The 15,437-nt window shown below is 38.7% G+C and overlaps 1 protein-coding gene across 1 annotated transcript in view; it reads left to right on the top strand.

Annotated features, from left to right (window-relative positions):
- MIB1 (mindbomb E3 ubiquitin protein ligase 1) overlaps nucleotides 1-15,437 on the top strand; it is a 72,566-nt gene that overhangs the window by 3,008 nt on the left and 54,121 nt on the right. The window contains exons 2-4 of the mRNA XM_010006916.1: nucleotides 4,000-4,196; nucleotides 6,859-6,988; nucleotides 8,349-8,453. Of these exons, the coding sequence (XP_010005218.1) occupies nucleotides 4,000-4,196; nucleotides 6,859-6,988; nucleotides 8,349-8,453 (432 nt within the window). The remainder of the gene's footprint in view (nucleotides 1-3,999; nucleotides 4,197-6,858; nucleotides 6,989-8,348; nucleotides 8,454-15,437) is intronic.

The following is a 15,437-nucleotide window of genomic DNA, read 5'->3' as shown; positions in this document are numbered from 1 at the left end:
GCCCAACTCTCTAGCCTGTCTAAGTCTCTCTGAATGGCAGCACAGCCTTCTGGTGTGTCAGCCACTCCTCCCAGCTTAGTGTCATCAGCAAACTTGCTGAGGGTACATTCTATACCCTTATCCAGGTCGTTGATGAAGATGTTGAACAACACCGGTCCCAGTACTGACCCCTGAGGGACTCCGCTAGTCACACACCTCCAACCAGATTCTGCCCCATTGACTACAACTCTCTGACTCCTTCCTTTCAACCAGTTCATGATCCACCTCACTACCTGATCACCAAACCCATACTTGATCAACTTATCTACAAGGATGCATCAGTACAGACTAGGAGGTGATCTGCTAGAGAGCAGGAGAAGGACCTTGGAGTCCTGGTGGATAAGTTCTCCATGGAACAACAATGTGCCCTTGTGGCCAAGAAGGCCAGTGGTATCTTGGAGTGCATTAAGAAGATTATGTCCAGCCAATTGAGGGAGGTTCTCCTCCCCCTCTAGTCAGCCCTGGTGAGACCTCACTTGGAGTATTGTGTCCAGTTCTGAGATCCCTAATTCATGAGGGACAGGGATCTACTTGACAGAGTCCAACGGAGGGCTACAAGGATGATTAAGGGACTGGAACACCTGCCTTATGAGGAAGGGCTGAGACCTGGGGTTTTTCAGTCTAGAAAGGAGAAGGCTGAGAGGGGATCTAATTAATGTCTATAAATACACAAGGGATGGGCATCAAGAAGGTAGGGACAAGAAATGTTTAGTTTTTATTTAAGTTCACTGTAAGATGACCTAGTTGTGTATTACATGACTCCCGATTATACCTATCTTTTGCCCTCCTTCCTACTGCTTGGACAAACTGAAGAATCCTGTAGGACCCAATTCATTGATCCTGTTACATTCAGAATAAATATGATCCTTGGCAAACTTCCTTCCCTTACGTTTAGCAACTGTTAAAATAATTCCAAAGATATGTTACTTCTCTGTTTCTATGTGAAACACCAATTTAGCAATCAATTAAAAAATTGTAAAATAAATACCACCCCTTAACCCCAAGTGCCATAAGCAAGGCAACAAAACAGTGACAGGTTATCTGGGTCTTTGTAATGCACCTGCTCTTGAAGAAGACCAAATTAGTAGTAAATAGTTCAATACAATTCATGGCAGTGAGCCACTTTGAGATCACAGAACTATAGAGTGGTTTGGGTTGAAAGGGACCTTAAAGAACACTTTCAGGGAGGAGGCATTCACAACTTCTTTGGGCAACCCATGCTAGTGTCTCACCACCCGCACACTAAAGAATATCTTCCGAATATCTAACCCTCTTCCAGTTTAAAGCCATTTCCTCTTGCCCTATTCCTACAATCCCTTGTACAAGTCTCTTCCCAGTTTTCTTGTAGCCCCCTTCAGTTACTGGAAGGCTGCTGTAAGGTGTCCAATAGCTAATCATAGAGCTCATTGCTAACACAATTTTTTTAAATATTACAGTTAATCAACACCACCAGACATCGAAGTCTCAATGTATGTAACAAAGATAGCTTTCACCTTGATGTTAACCCTCCATGTTGGGAATAAGGTCATTCATGGAGTTGTGTGTGTGGGAGATGTGTGAGTGATTTTCAAGTTCTTGTTTTGTAGAAAAATAGCAGTTTTAGTTGTTGCTACCAGGTAGCAAATAGTTCTCAAATACAGAAGGTTAGTTAAAAAGAATGATTATGTTATACAAGGTGTGTTGTTTGTCAGTTGGAGCTGGCAAATAGCATTATGGACTGGACTGTAGGACTTGTCTGTGCCATACCTTCAAAATTTCAGCCACAGACTTTATGGTCAAGGTATGGATGCTGCCTTAGTCATGACCCGCTCCAGGAATTACAGTGGTCATTTAGTAATGTCAGCAGTTTCAGGGTTTTCATTGTCACTGAAGGTTATCTTTGTCTGCCCTGAGGAGCTGCATAGATCTTTGTGGTGGTATGTGTAGCCTTTGCTTCAGATCTTGCCTTTTCCAGCCTCAACTAAGTATTTATTCTATGCATCAGGAAAATTTTTTATCACAAGGCCAGAAATCTTCCTAAACACATTTATAATCAAGGCTTGAAGAGGGTGGACTGAGAAGCCTTCTTGGTTAGGAAAAATGATAACACAAGATGATTTTGCTGGCATTCAGAGGGACTTTGGTAGGCTGGAGAAATGGGCCAACAGGAATCTCATGTAATTGAACAATGGGAAAGGCTGAGTCCTGCACCTGAGGAGCAGTGATCCATGCACCAGTGCAAGCTGGCATAACTGGCTGGAAAGCAGCTTTGCAGGGGAAGGACTTAATTGGTCTCAGTGGACAACCAAGTGAATATGAGCCAGCAGTATGCTCTGTGGCAGTGCAGGCCAGTGGTATCCTGGGTGCATTACGAGTGTTGCCAGCAGGTCAAGAGAGGTGTTCCTTCCCATCAGCTCCATACTGATGAGGCCACACCTGGAATACTGGATCCAGTAATGGACTCCTCATTGCAAGAGAGATAGGAACACAGTGTGTCAAGCAAAGGGGTGCAAATGTGTTTTAAAGGGGTCTTAAGACATCTGCTACGAGGAGAGGCTGAGGAATTTAGTGGTGTTTAGCCTGGAGAAGAGACAGCTCAGGGAGGTCTTAACAGTCTATGTAAATACCTGGTGAAGGTTGTCAAGAGGATGAAGCCGGGCTTTTCTCAGTAGTGTGGAGTGACAGCACAAGAAAAAATGGGCACAGATTGAAATACAGGAATTTCCACTTAAGAATAAATATTTTTACTATAGAGGAGATTGAACACTGAAACAGGCTGCATTGTGAAATCTGCATTCCTGGAGGTGCTCAGAAACTAACTGGATATAGTCCTCGGCAGCTGGTTCTAGTTTACCCTTCTTTGAGCAGTGGTGATTGGAGTAGCAATCTACAGAGGTTACTTCCAACCACATCTATCATGTGATTCTGTGAATGGTCAGACAAGAAGGCATTTCCTTCAGTTTTGCCTCTCCAGCTGTTGGGTTTTCTTTGCTGGAGGTGGCTCAGCTGTTGGACACAGTGACTAATAGGTTTAAAGTGAATTTGGCAGTCATTTCCAAAAGCAAGGAAATGACTGGAGGAAAAAAACAAACCCACATTCTTTTTGCTTACTAATTTCAGAGTGACCTGTTGCTTTGGGTTTTTTTAAGGGTAAATGGGAAAGTAACTGGTTGTTACTTCAACCGTATAGTGCTCATTTTTATCTTGTGCTACAAACTGAATGCCAGTGTTTCTCTTTTGTTGCTCAGTTCTTTCCAAATAGCAGCAGCATTTGACTTTAAAAAAAATAAAAAAATTTCTGGCTGTTCACTGTATTCAGAAGATGTAGATGGAAACTGTGACTGATCACTTTCACTCTGCTATACCTCTGCAGAGCTGTAGGAGTAAGTATTCTTGAGAATTCAGTTTTTGTGAACAGCTGGGCAGATGATGTGCTGGTCTGTCTTTGACATATTCTCTTTTTAAAAAAAGCAAAATGCAGTAAAATGCTTAAAAAATGGTAACAGATTTTAATGAAGATAATGGCATCTATCCAAGAGAGCTTATTTTTTTCCTATGTATGTATAAAAAAGTTAAGCACTTTTCCACTATGCAAAATGTGTAAGTCAAACCAGTGATTTTTAAACTGTCATGCACAGTTAAACACAGTAGCCTTTGTGATATCAGGTGTGTTGATAGTCTTAACCCAGAGATAAAATTACAGATTGCCTGTGTAATTTGGTACATGTATTTCTCATCCTTTACTTGTAGTTAAAGAACTTCTCATTTTCTTTCTCTGATTTGTATGGATGGAAAAAAACCATAGTTTTCTCAGCTTTTTGAGCTGAGAAAAGATAGAACATTTCAGGAAGAGACTGACAAGTGGAGATGAGGTGAAGTCCATTATCAGTACATCATCAGACAGGGTATCACTAGCAGCCTTTCTTTATTGTTAACTTTTTAGTTTCGAATTATAATAATCTGATGTAACAAAGTTGTTAGTCGTATTTTTCTTTTTCTCCCACAGGTATCAAGCACGATGGAACTATGTGTGATACTTGTCGGCAGCAACCCATCATTGGCATCCGATGGAAATGTGCTGAATGCACTAACTATGACTTGTGCACAGTTTGCTATCACGGGGACAAACATCACTTGAGACACCGCTTTTACAGGATTACCACACCAGGAAGTGAAAGGTAAGGCATTTCCCTTCCCGGCCCTGATACTAAATAGGAAAAGTTAATTGTGGTTAACTTTTAAGCTGCAGATTTGGTTACTGAAATTTGAATTATGTGAGATAGTGGCTTGATTTGTAGATTCTGTTTATTGCTCTGGTTCTTTGTGTGGAAGGGTAGCTAGAACAAATCTTTGGAGCCTGAAAAATGTGGAAATTTTTGGAAAAAGGGAGTAGAGTAAAAAAGTTAGGATATGATTATTCAGGTTTTTAATTTTGTTCAGTCTTCCTAGTTCTTGTGTTATCATATAGCAGCTTTAAAACAAAGGCAATTAATTATCTTTCCACTTTGTATAATCACAAAATGATTTGTCATTGAATTTCTGAATGTGAAAGTTCAGGTTAAAAAATGGCGTGGATAAATTGAAGGCAATACACTCATTGTGGGCTATGAAAAATGGAATGATCCGTAGAGAAAACCTTTTACTTGAACTGTTTAAACTGCTTTCCACAGAAAGGAGAGAAAACATATTGTGAAGGGTTGTTCTACCCTTGCCCTGGTTTTAAGGTTCTTTTCTTAAGCATCTGTTATTGTCTCCTAGTGAAGAACTCTGAACAAAATTAGCATTGTGTTCTTGCAGAGTTGTTCTTGTGTTCTTTAAATTACTTGTCTTAACTCCAAAGCCTCTCAGTGTCAAGATTTGTCTACCAGTTAAGTGAGAACAGTGATATTTACCTATTTACTTGGAAAGTGACAGTAAAAGCATTGTGTAAAGGCTACATGCTGTGATATCACCTCTGCTAACTCTCCAGAATGTTCTTTCATTAAATCATTGCAAGCTTTTTTATTAGATATAAAACTCAGTTAAATGTGATGTGCATAAGACAACATTCACTTGTTCTTTTTGGAGAATCAAGATTTATAAATATGTTGCAATTCAGTAATGTGCTTTTACAGTTAAGGGAAGCAGTTGGAACATGCTTGTGTCTTATCTTGTAGGGACTGTGTTTATTTTCTAAAACATTTGCATTGAAATTTAACTGTGGCTCAAATGCCCACGTTTGTGGCTTAATCAAAAAGTAACTTCTGTTTTTTGAGATTAATGCCTGCAGATCTAGGTGCCAAATAGATGGCATAAGCTTAGTGCCTCAATTATGATGTTTAATGTGGAACAAGACTTACCCATTGGATCGAAGAGTGGAGAGTGCTGGGGTAGTATAATTAATAGATAATAATAAAATACAAATCTGTTTTTCTATTAATTTCTTTTTAAAAAATCTCATTGCTTTTGAGAATGTGTGTCAGACTTCTTTTTTTCTTTTAGCTGAAATTTACTATTCTGTGGTGGTGTATAAAGAATAACTTTTAGTTTTTGAGATTATATGCAATGTGTAGAGTTGCAGGAAATCTTTTGCATCTTGTCACTTTCTCCATATCTTTGGATACCCACACAGCTCTGGTTTGCAGCTCTTATCTAGAAGTACCCTTCATCTGCCAAGTAGCTGTTTCTGTTGGATCAGACTTAGCTGAGAAAAATCGATTAAAGGTAACTGCTTGAGGGAGGAGAGAAGGATAAATAAGTGCTATTGAAATGGAGATGTGTATCATAGGGAAAATGGTAAGAAGCATCTAAGTATGTTTGGATGAAGGAAAGCCTAAGCTCTATGTATTTTATTCTTGAATCTGGGTTATTACATGAGCAGCATACCAAAGCAGTGTATGCTTCAGTTTTGTTGGTGTTGAGATCTTTCTAAAATGCTGCTATAAACAACACATCTTTGTGTTTCCTATCACTCTTTTTATTACTTCTATAAAAATGCATAATTTTTTCATGTGCTCTTTGCATTGATTCTCAGTTTAACTTTTTCCTTGTCTGCCATCTGCTGGGTGTTAAAAGCTTAGCAGGAGGGTGATAAACTTCCTGGAAAGGTCAGGAAATATTAGGATTTTCAGCTGAAAAATACTTTTTTCCTGTCATGAAGTAAGAAATCTGGTTGTGTGCAAAGTGATGGCTTTTGAGATGACTTGAAAGGCAGGAAAACGTTCATCGTTTTCTTTCTCATACGTTCATCGTTTTGTGCTCATAAGCTCTTCTGTTTTATCCAGTCAGAGGGAAAGAACAGGTTTGCTTTGGAAAAGTAACATTATGACTGAAAAAATGGATACTGATATATTGAACTAAATTTGCTAAGATATGCTATAAGAAGTATGTAGAAAATAAACTGAGACATGGAGGGGAAAGAGATGTAGCTCTTTTACTGAAGAGCATAATTCTGAATAAAAATGGCAGGGCAGTTGCAGGACAGCAATATTAGCCTATGGTGCACCTAAGAAAACAGAAAGGTGTTATTGATATGTTATTTCTTCAATTATTTTAGTACTGTGAGTACAGATCTATGTGTAAGTGGTTACAACATCATTGCTGGTAGTAGGAAGTTTAGAGAAGAAATCATAATTAAAATTAATAACTAACTACAAACACAACAAATCAGATTTAGAAAAATCACTTCTTAATCTTGTGGGCTTCTGTTGAAGTTAAGAGTTGAATGGATGTCATTTGTACACTGAAATCTGCTTGTGGGGTTGTTTTTGTTTCAAGACGCTCTCCTTCCTTCTTACCCCTAAGATTAGTTCTGGACTTTATTATGTTGACATATGTGGGTTCTTCTTTTAATAACTTCAGGGTATTGTTGGAGTCTCGCCGTAAATCAAAGAAAATTACAGCAAGAGGAATCTTTGCAGGTGCCAGGGTGGTGCGAGGAGTTGACTGGCAATGGGAAGATCAAGATGGTGGCAATGGGCGTAGAGGAAAGGTAAAAATAAAACTGGTTTAAAGGAGAGGATGCATTTCTGCATGCTTATGTGAAAGCCGCAGTGGCCTTCCTAATGGTAGAGAAAAAATGTGACTATGAAAGTTACTATTTTAATTTACTGGATGTTTTATTCTGAGGTGTTCAAACATATAGGAAGAGGAGGGGATATAAACTACGACCAGTTCTTTTACATTTAATGTTATAATTTTTAAATTACTGAATTTTTGTCTTGGTTGTTCTGTTTAAGACTGGCTAGTAATCTTGGGTATATATCAACATTGTTAAAGAGCTGTTATAAAAGCAGATTTCAAGTACAGTCCTTTCTGGTCATCACTGAGTCTTACTGCTCATGAGTCAGCACATATATGTATATCTTACTCGTGGTTTTTAGTGCTTGCATCTTGCATTTATGTTTTTCATTTAACCATTTCAGGGACTTTTCTGGTTTAAAGTTTAAAACTTAGCAAGTCTTGGATGTGGCTGTTACATTACTGGCTTCAGACATTCAAAGTGTTTTTGATAAAGCTGTCTATGTATTGAAAATTGCATGTAATGATATGTTGCTGTTCATAACATCCTCAAATTTTCTGCTTACAACTTACATTCACCTTGAGAGCTAATGAAAGTTCGTTATAAGTATGAACATACAGCAGGAAGGGTAAAATGTGCTGTGACTTTTATCACCAAATATGAGATGTTCTAGAAGGAGAATGGAATGCCCTTGTATTTGGATGAACTGGTGGTTTTTGTTGATTTTTTTTTTAGTGCACTTAAGCAATATTTAAAAGAAAGTGAAAAGGTCCGTAATGAGATATTTAGCCTATTTTATATCCTAGATGGTTACAGAAAGACTTTTGGGGATTTAATTTTGGATTTTATTGAAAATTTATTTATTGAGATGATAATTATTATGCATTTATTTATATTCTTTATTATATCTCTTTATTGAGATTATTAATTTCAGTCTCTTAAAGCAAGGAATAACAGATGCAGTTTTTTAATCTAGATTATTTACCCCTTGCTGTGGACTTGTTTGAGATTTCAAAATATCTTAGCTTTACAACATAAGTGTATTAACATCAAATAAATTTTTACAGTTCAAATTTTGTTCTCTACTTACATGGTTAGATTACCTACCAAATGTAGAAAATAGGCCTGCAAAGCATTTATTCAGGCTGTTATCTTATTGAGACACCTAGAAAACCCTTGTATGAAACAGACAACAACTTGACAATAATTTTTTTTTTTAATTCAGTAAAACTGCTGTGTCCTAAATTATTCTGAAAAGATGAATTAAGGATTTAGGTTCAAATTGTGTCTTTGTTCTAGAAACAGTTTTCTTATTTTTAAAACTGAATAGGTAACTGAAATCCAAGATTGGAGTGCATCGAGTCCACATAGTGCAGCATATGTTCTTTGGGACAATGGTGCTAAAAACCTATACAGAGTTGGCTTTGAGGGCATGGTAAGTACAAAAGAACACAAAGGGTAATATGCATGATGGGGGAAGGGTAATAAGAATAAATTGTTCTGCTTTATTATCCTGCTTTTGTATACCCTTTGTCAGTTTGCATGCTGTTAGTCAGGTCATTGTGAATACAGCTGTATGGATCATGAATATGTATCAAGAAGTTTGATCTGAAAACTTATAAAATGTGAATAACTTAAAATGAAGGACTGGTTTCTGCCAGAGTATAGTAAATATTTACATTGCATACATGATTATCTTACTATGCTACTACTGTGCTTAAATGAAAATTCAGAAAAGGAAAATAAGCTTAGTCATGAACTTTTTAATGACCACATTTCCTTAACTCTTGAACTCTTTAGTTCGCCTCAAATTTTGGTGTGATTACTGCAAGATTTGCAGTTTTCAAATTACTGGCAACACTCGGAATCCTTTGGAGAACATTTTTTTTGTCAATGGAAAGTTACAGCCTTAATTTGTTTTTAGTGCTATTTTTTTGTGTGGTTTGCTTCCTAGCTTCTACAGATGCTTCTACAGCTTTAGAGAAAAAATTATTCAGACTGTAGCCCAAGTCCCTTCTGTTGCTGGGTTTTCTTATCCTAATGTAGGTCAGGGAAAGGTTGCTTTGATTATCAACTGCTTATAACAATTAGCATTTTCTTTCCATGAATTTTGTTTGATGCAGAGGGACAACCATGTTAACATTGAAGTGTCATCTTGTCAGATGTATATGAGTAGTAAAATGTTAAACAATGTCTACTGGACTTCTGTGAAAGTAGTTAGCCTTATATAGCCTCAATTGATAGAAAGTGTACCTTTATAATAAAAAAGAAATACTAAATACCACTTCTGCAGTAAATACATATTTTAGTGTGAAGTTTTAAAAGAGTAAACATCTTTTTGCGGGTCAGCTTTAACAATGCATTAAGATGCCAAGAATAAAATATAAGTCAGTACTGAATAATGTGCTTCATGGTCCTACTCAGTTCTAAAGAAAATTCTTTATATACTGGCAAAAGAGGAAGAAAGTTAAATATAATATTATGTAGAATAATATCATGAAACCTATGGTTGGTGTCTTCCCCCTTGCATTTAATTGTGATGCATGGAAAAAGAACACAATTACAAAACATAGGTAGAATGAGATATAGATAAACTGATATTTTTGTTGTTGCAATTTCAGTTACTATGTTTCAGTTTGTGGAGTGCATAGTAGCAGTGCTGTGGAATCATTAAAGATTCTGTCTGGCCTCAGAAAAAAACATTTAGAACAAGTTATATTCTGTTATGAGATAGGTATTCCCTTAATAATAATAAAAAAATATTATTTGTAAATCAACTATATTCTGTTGCAAAACTATTGCCACATATGGAGGTTTTATATATTTGTAGCATACCTGATTAACTACTGTAACTGTAAATATGAATTTTTGAGAATTACACTTCACACAAGATTTGAACAAATAGAAATATTTGGTCAGTCATTTAATTAACAACAACAAGGTGTTAAAATGTGTGTGAAACTACATATATGTATTGTATATACAGAGGACAGTATGTAAGTAATAGGTGTACATACATCTCTATAAAAAGGATAACTGAGGCTTTATATGTAGCGCTTACCTGATTGTAATCCATTCCTGCAATAATTTTATGTTAGATACTTTTATCAAATGCACTTTTCACTTCAGACAGAAATTATGCTTGGATATAAGTGAGAAATAGTAATTTGAATATAAAGCTAACTTTTATAACATTAATTGCTTGCTAAGTGTACAATTATGATTATTTACTACAATTTATATGCTGTTATGTAAAGCTATTGAATAGACTGTTAGAAACTTCATATAAAGTTGAGGCAAACTTGTCTTGGGACTTAAAAATTGGTTAAGAATGTCCAGAGAATGTGGAATCAACAATACACAGTGTGTGTGCCCATGTAAATACAGCTGGGAAGAGAGCTCTACTTGCAAATGAGTAACACTTGACTCAGACACAAATGGAGCTGATTAAAGAAACAGAGCTTATTGTTGCAAGTCAGGGTTGCTTGTTTGATAGCTGACAAGCTGCATCTGGTCCTCAAAATTAATCTATCTGGCCTGCCAGCTTTTCCTTGGGAGAGACAAGGATTGGCTGGTGGAGCAGCAGGTGCTGGCTGAAAACTTGCATTGATACGTGATCAGATCCTTAGAGTTTTTATTCAAGTTTGCTGTGTTTACACATCAAGTGATTGAGAGAGGTGAATATTTCCTTTGTTTGTGAAGCCTGGCATTTAAATCTGGGAATTTCTGCTGCCACAGGCCACAAATGCCCAGATAGAAATCTATTGTTGTTGTTGTTATTATTAATTATTGAGACCACATGGCAGAGCAAAGAGTGGCAGCAGCACCAGCCATCGCAGAGAGCGGCCTGAGCCGGCTGGAGTGGGTCTGCACAAGCAGTTTAGTGTGGGTGTGCGTGAGGGCACGCGAGGAGCAGCAAACAGTGGTTGCTTTCTTGTAGCTAGACAGACCGTCATGGTCACAACACGACCACAAGCTGCAGTGAAGAAGAATGTGGGAACTCAGACTGAGCTTTCCTGCAGACATGTGGCCATGCAGGCTGCAGCAAATGCCTGAGCCTGGCACTGGTACCAGAGGGAGCCAGTGACACCGCGTGTGTGCGGTGCGAGCAAGTAAGTGATCTGCTCAGGCAGGTGGTTGAACTGAGGGAGGAGGTAGAAAGGTTAAGAAGCATCAGAGAATGTGAAAGTGAAATAGATTGGTGGAACCACACCCTAAGGCAAGGGCAGAGGGAAGAAGTTTTTGAACAATGATGATGAATCCCCTCCCCTCGTGTCATCAGACAGAAGGAGGGAGCTCACGGGACAGGGAGGAATGGAGGGAGGTTCCTCCTTGGAGTGGCAAGCGAAAGCCCTCACAGCCCTCCCAGTTGCCCTTGAAAAATAAGTATGAGGCTTTGGAACTTCAGGGCCAGGCAAATGAAGATGGAGATCTAGTGAATCACCTAGGGCTTGTCACTCAGCCTTTCGCCTTAGGACTTCAACTAAGAAGAAAAGGAGAGTAATTGTGGTGGATGACTCCCTTCTGGGGGGAACAGAAGGGCCCATTTGTTGACTAGACCCATCCCACAGGGAAGTCTGCTGCCTCCCTGGGTATCAAATTAGAGATGTTAAAACGAAACTCTGATCTGGTGCAGCCATCTGACTACTATCCACTGCTGGTTTTTCAGGTTGGCAGTGATGAAATTGTTACAGGGAGTCCAAGGGTAATGAAGAGAGACTTCAGGGCCCTGGGATGGCTGGTTAGGGGGTCTAGAGCACAAGTTATGTTTGCTTCCACACCTGTTGCAAGAAAGGATGAAGAGATAAACAGGATGACTCTGCAGATCAATGCATGGCTATGTGACCAGTGCCATAGGCAGGGATTTGGGTTTTTTGATCACAGGCTGCTATACGAGACACCTGGCCTGCTGGTGGCAGGTGGGATGCACCTGTCCCAGAGGGGCAAAAGGCTTTTGGGGCAAGAGTTAGCAGGGCTCATTGATAGGGCTTTAAACTAGATATGAAGGGGGAAGGAGAGATAACTGGTCCTGTTAGGGACAAGCCTGAAGTGAAACATGCCAGGGCTTGAAGGATGGTAGACTAGGGAAGACTCTCACTCTGTTGTTTCATTTGAGAGAAAGGATAGATGTTGACAAATCATGAAAGCACCTGAGAAGGGTTTGGTAGGAAGTGGAGTCCACAGTGGAAAAAAGGTGTTGGAATCATTAGCTCATCTGAAGTGCATCTATACCAGTGCACACAGTATGAGCAACAAACGGGGAGCTTGAAGCCATGACACACCAGGAAAACTATGACATAGTGGCTATCACAGAAATGTGGTGGAATGTACCACATAACTGGAGTGCCACAATTGATGGCTACAAGCTCTTCAGGAGGAATAGTAAGGGAAGGAGAGAGGGTGGAGTGGCCCTGTATGTTAGAGAATGCTATGAGAGCTTGGAAATTAAGTACAGTCATGATGAGGTTGAGAGTATTTGGATTAGGTTAAGGGCCAATAAATCTGATGTCACTGTGGGAGTCTGCTATAGACCTCCCAACCAAAGCACTGAGGTGGATGAAGCTTTTTATAAGCAGTTGGGAGAAATCTCCCAGTCACTTGCTCTTGTTCTTGTGAGGGTCTTTAACCTCCCAGACATCTTCTGGGATCAAGCACTGGCTGGACCGTTGGGCCCAAAGAGTGGTGGTCAATGGAGTCAAATCCAGCTGGGGCCAGTCACAAGTGGTGATCCTCAAGGCTCAGTGTTGGGACCGTTTCTGTTTAACATCTTTATTCGTGATCTTGATAAGGACATAGAGTGTATTGTCAGTAAGTTTGTAGATGACACCAAGCTAGGCAGGAGTGTTGATCTGCATGAGGATAGGGAGGCTCTGCAGAGAGACTTGGATAGATGAGATTGTTGGGCTCATGTTAACGGTCTGGGCTTCAACAAGGCCCAAGTGCCAGGTCCTGCACTTGGGCCACAAAAACCCCAGGAAACACTACAGGCTTGGGGAAATGTGGCTGGAAAGTGTCTGGCAGAAAAGGACCCGGGTGATCTAATTGACAAGCAGCTGGACATGAGCCAGCCGTGTGCCCAGGTGGCCAAGAAAGCCAATGGCATCCTGGCTTGTATTAGAAGTAGCGTGACCAGCAGAAGTAGAGAGGTGATTGTCTCCCTGTCCTCAGCACTGGTGAGGTCACACCTGGAGTGTTGTGTCCAGTTTGGGGCACCTCAATTCAAGAGAGATATTGAGGTGCTGGAGCGAGGACAGAGGAGGGCAGTAGAGCTGGTGAAGGGCCTAGAGAATAAATCATTGTAGAGAGGTTGGTGCTGGTCTCTTTTCACAAGCAATTCGTGACAGAACAAGAGGGAATGGCATCAAGCTGCAACAGTGTAGGTTTAAACTGGACATAAGGAGACTTTTTTCACTGAGTGGTTAGACACTGGAATGGGTTGCCCAGGGAGGTGATTGAGTCACCATCCCTGGATGTATTTAAGGGTCGTTTAGATGTGGTGTTGGTGGATATGGTTTAGGGGAGCACTTTGTAGGGTGGGGATGATGGTTGGACTTGGTGATCCCAAGGGTCTCTTCCAACCTGAATTCTGTACTATGATTCTGTACTCTTATGTTGAGTAACAGGTTTGCTACATCGCTAGTAGGAATTAAAGTACTGTTGGCTGATGGTTATTGACACTGCTTGCATTTCATATCAGTGTGTATTCAGATTCTATAGCCAGACCAAGCTGTTAACTACACGATCAACTTTAAACGTGTGTGAGCAGAGTCTTCTGAAGTAAAAAACATACACTGTGGAATTAGAGACTTAATGGGTCAGCTTTTTATGCTTGCTTCTATTTTTTATTTCCTTATACTGCACAGCTGAGTACGTAAAGTTGACAACTTTAATTTGTTTTCAATAAGCATTCTACTACTTAACTAATAGAATGATCTTGCTATAAAATCTTAATAAAATAGTTTTGTCAGCAGGAGTGCCTTTAATCAGTTTCATTATTTAGGAATCGGTTTTGTGCTACCTAGTTTCTTTGCTCTTGCATTTTTTTTGCTGTGATTAACCTTCTTGTTTTTTTGTTTTGGAGAATCTTCATCTGTGTAGTCTCTGAAAAAAGTAACTGTAGTTTTAATCCATCATTGTCACAGTAGTCTGTAAGCCATCTGTGTTTGTGCACTTTTTTCAATGCATTCTGAATAGTTGAGTGCATATGGGAAATTGAGAAGATTCTTTGCTCTTGTGAAAGGGCAAGGAATGTGAAAGAAATGGCTTTAAACTTTTTTATCCTGATTGATATTTCTGTTCATCAGTGTTTAATTGGGTTATAATTAAAGATAATTCTTGAAAATACTCTTCAGGATTTCAATAATTACTTATTAATACCTTAAAAAAAACCCACCAAAACCAACAAAAAAATGTCTTAGCATACTAGGCATTGCAGGTGTTACACAGAAACAGGCTCTCTGGTGCAGTTACAGCTGCCAGATCTTTAGTTCTCTAGTCCTTTATCTTGTTCCTGGTATGTTCAATATGAGTGGTTTAGGAAGGAGCAACAAGAATTTTCAGTATTTTATTAGTGTCCTTCTTTTGCTTCTAGGTGCTGATCAAAATTGCTTTATTACACAGATGCATCAATGTTGGCCATTTTTACATATGCAGCATATGTTTTTTATTAAATTACTCAATGTGGTTTGTTGTTTTTTGTTTTGGAATCTAGAGAGGAATGAGACATTTATGTATGCCTTGTGCATTTATTTGCATTTGTCAGCAGACTTTCTTGCTTCTTGTTTGTGTAGTCCTGTTTTGCTACATTTATCCTGTAGTCTCAGCCAAGTCAAGTTCGTCATCTCTCCATAACAGAGTTGCTTAGAAATATATTTCTGTTAAGCAGAAGTGTATTTACTGATCCTTTTCCAATTTTCTTATTTATAGTATTAACCCATAAGAAAGACTTTAAAAATGATCCTCCTTAGGAAAAAAAGAAAGTTAGACAAAGGAGAGTTTTAATAAATGCCTATAATCGATAGACAGTAAGGTTATAAACTCTTCAGTCAAAATTTGCCTAAAGTTTGATTTCTTCTGAAAAACTGTTGCTATTCCTCAACACCTCTTCATAATTTCAGTCACTTTCTACCATCTTATACTTTCCTCTTTAACTTTTCTCAACTTCTTGAAACTGAGCATTTTTTGAGTTAATTAAATTTGAAATACATTTCTTAAGAACTTTCAGCTAATACTTAGGGATTTATCCTATCCCTTGTTATCTTAATCAGGTGACAAAGTGACATGCAGTGAGCTTTTTCCATTTGCCCTGTAAGGGCTTATTTCTTTGCTAGAAGTTGTTGCGAGTTTAAAGACTTAAAATTACTTTTAAAGGGTGTATTCCTTGCTACCTCAGACACCTGCAGCTGTGGCACCATTCCTG

The sequence above is a fragment of the Chaetura pelagica genome, unplaced genomic scaffold (assembly GCF_000747805.2).
Source record: "Chaetura pelagica isolate M959 unplaced genomic scaffold, ChaPel_1.0 scaffold109, whole genome shotgun sequence".
NCBI classification, from domain to species: domain Eukaryota; kingdom Metazoa; phylum Chordata; class Aves; order Apodiformes; family Apodidae; genus Chaetura; species Chaetura pelagica.
This window is presented reverse-complemented; position numbering and strand designations above follow the sequence as displayed.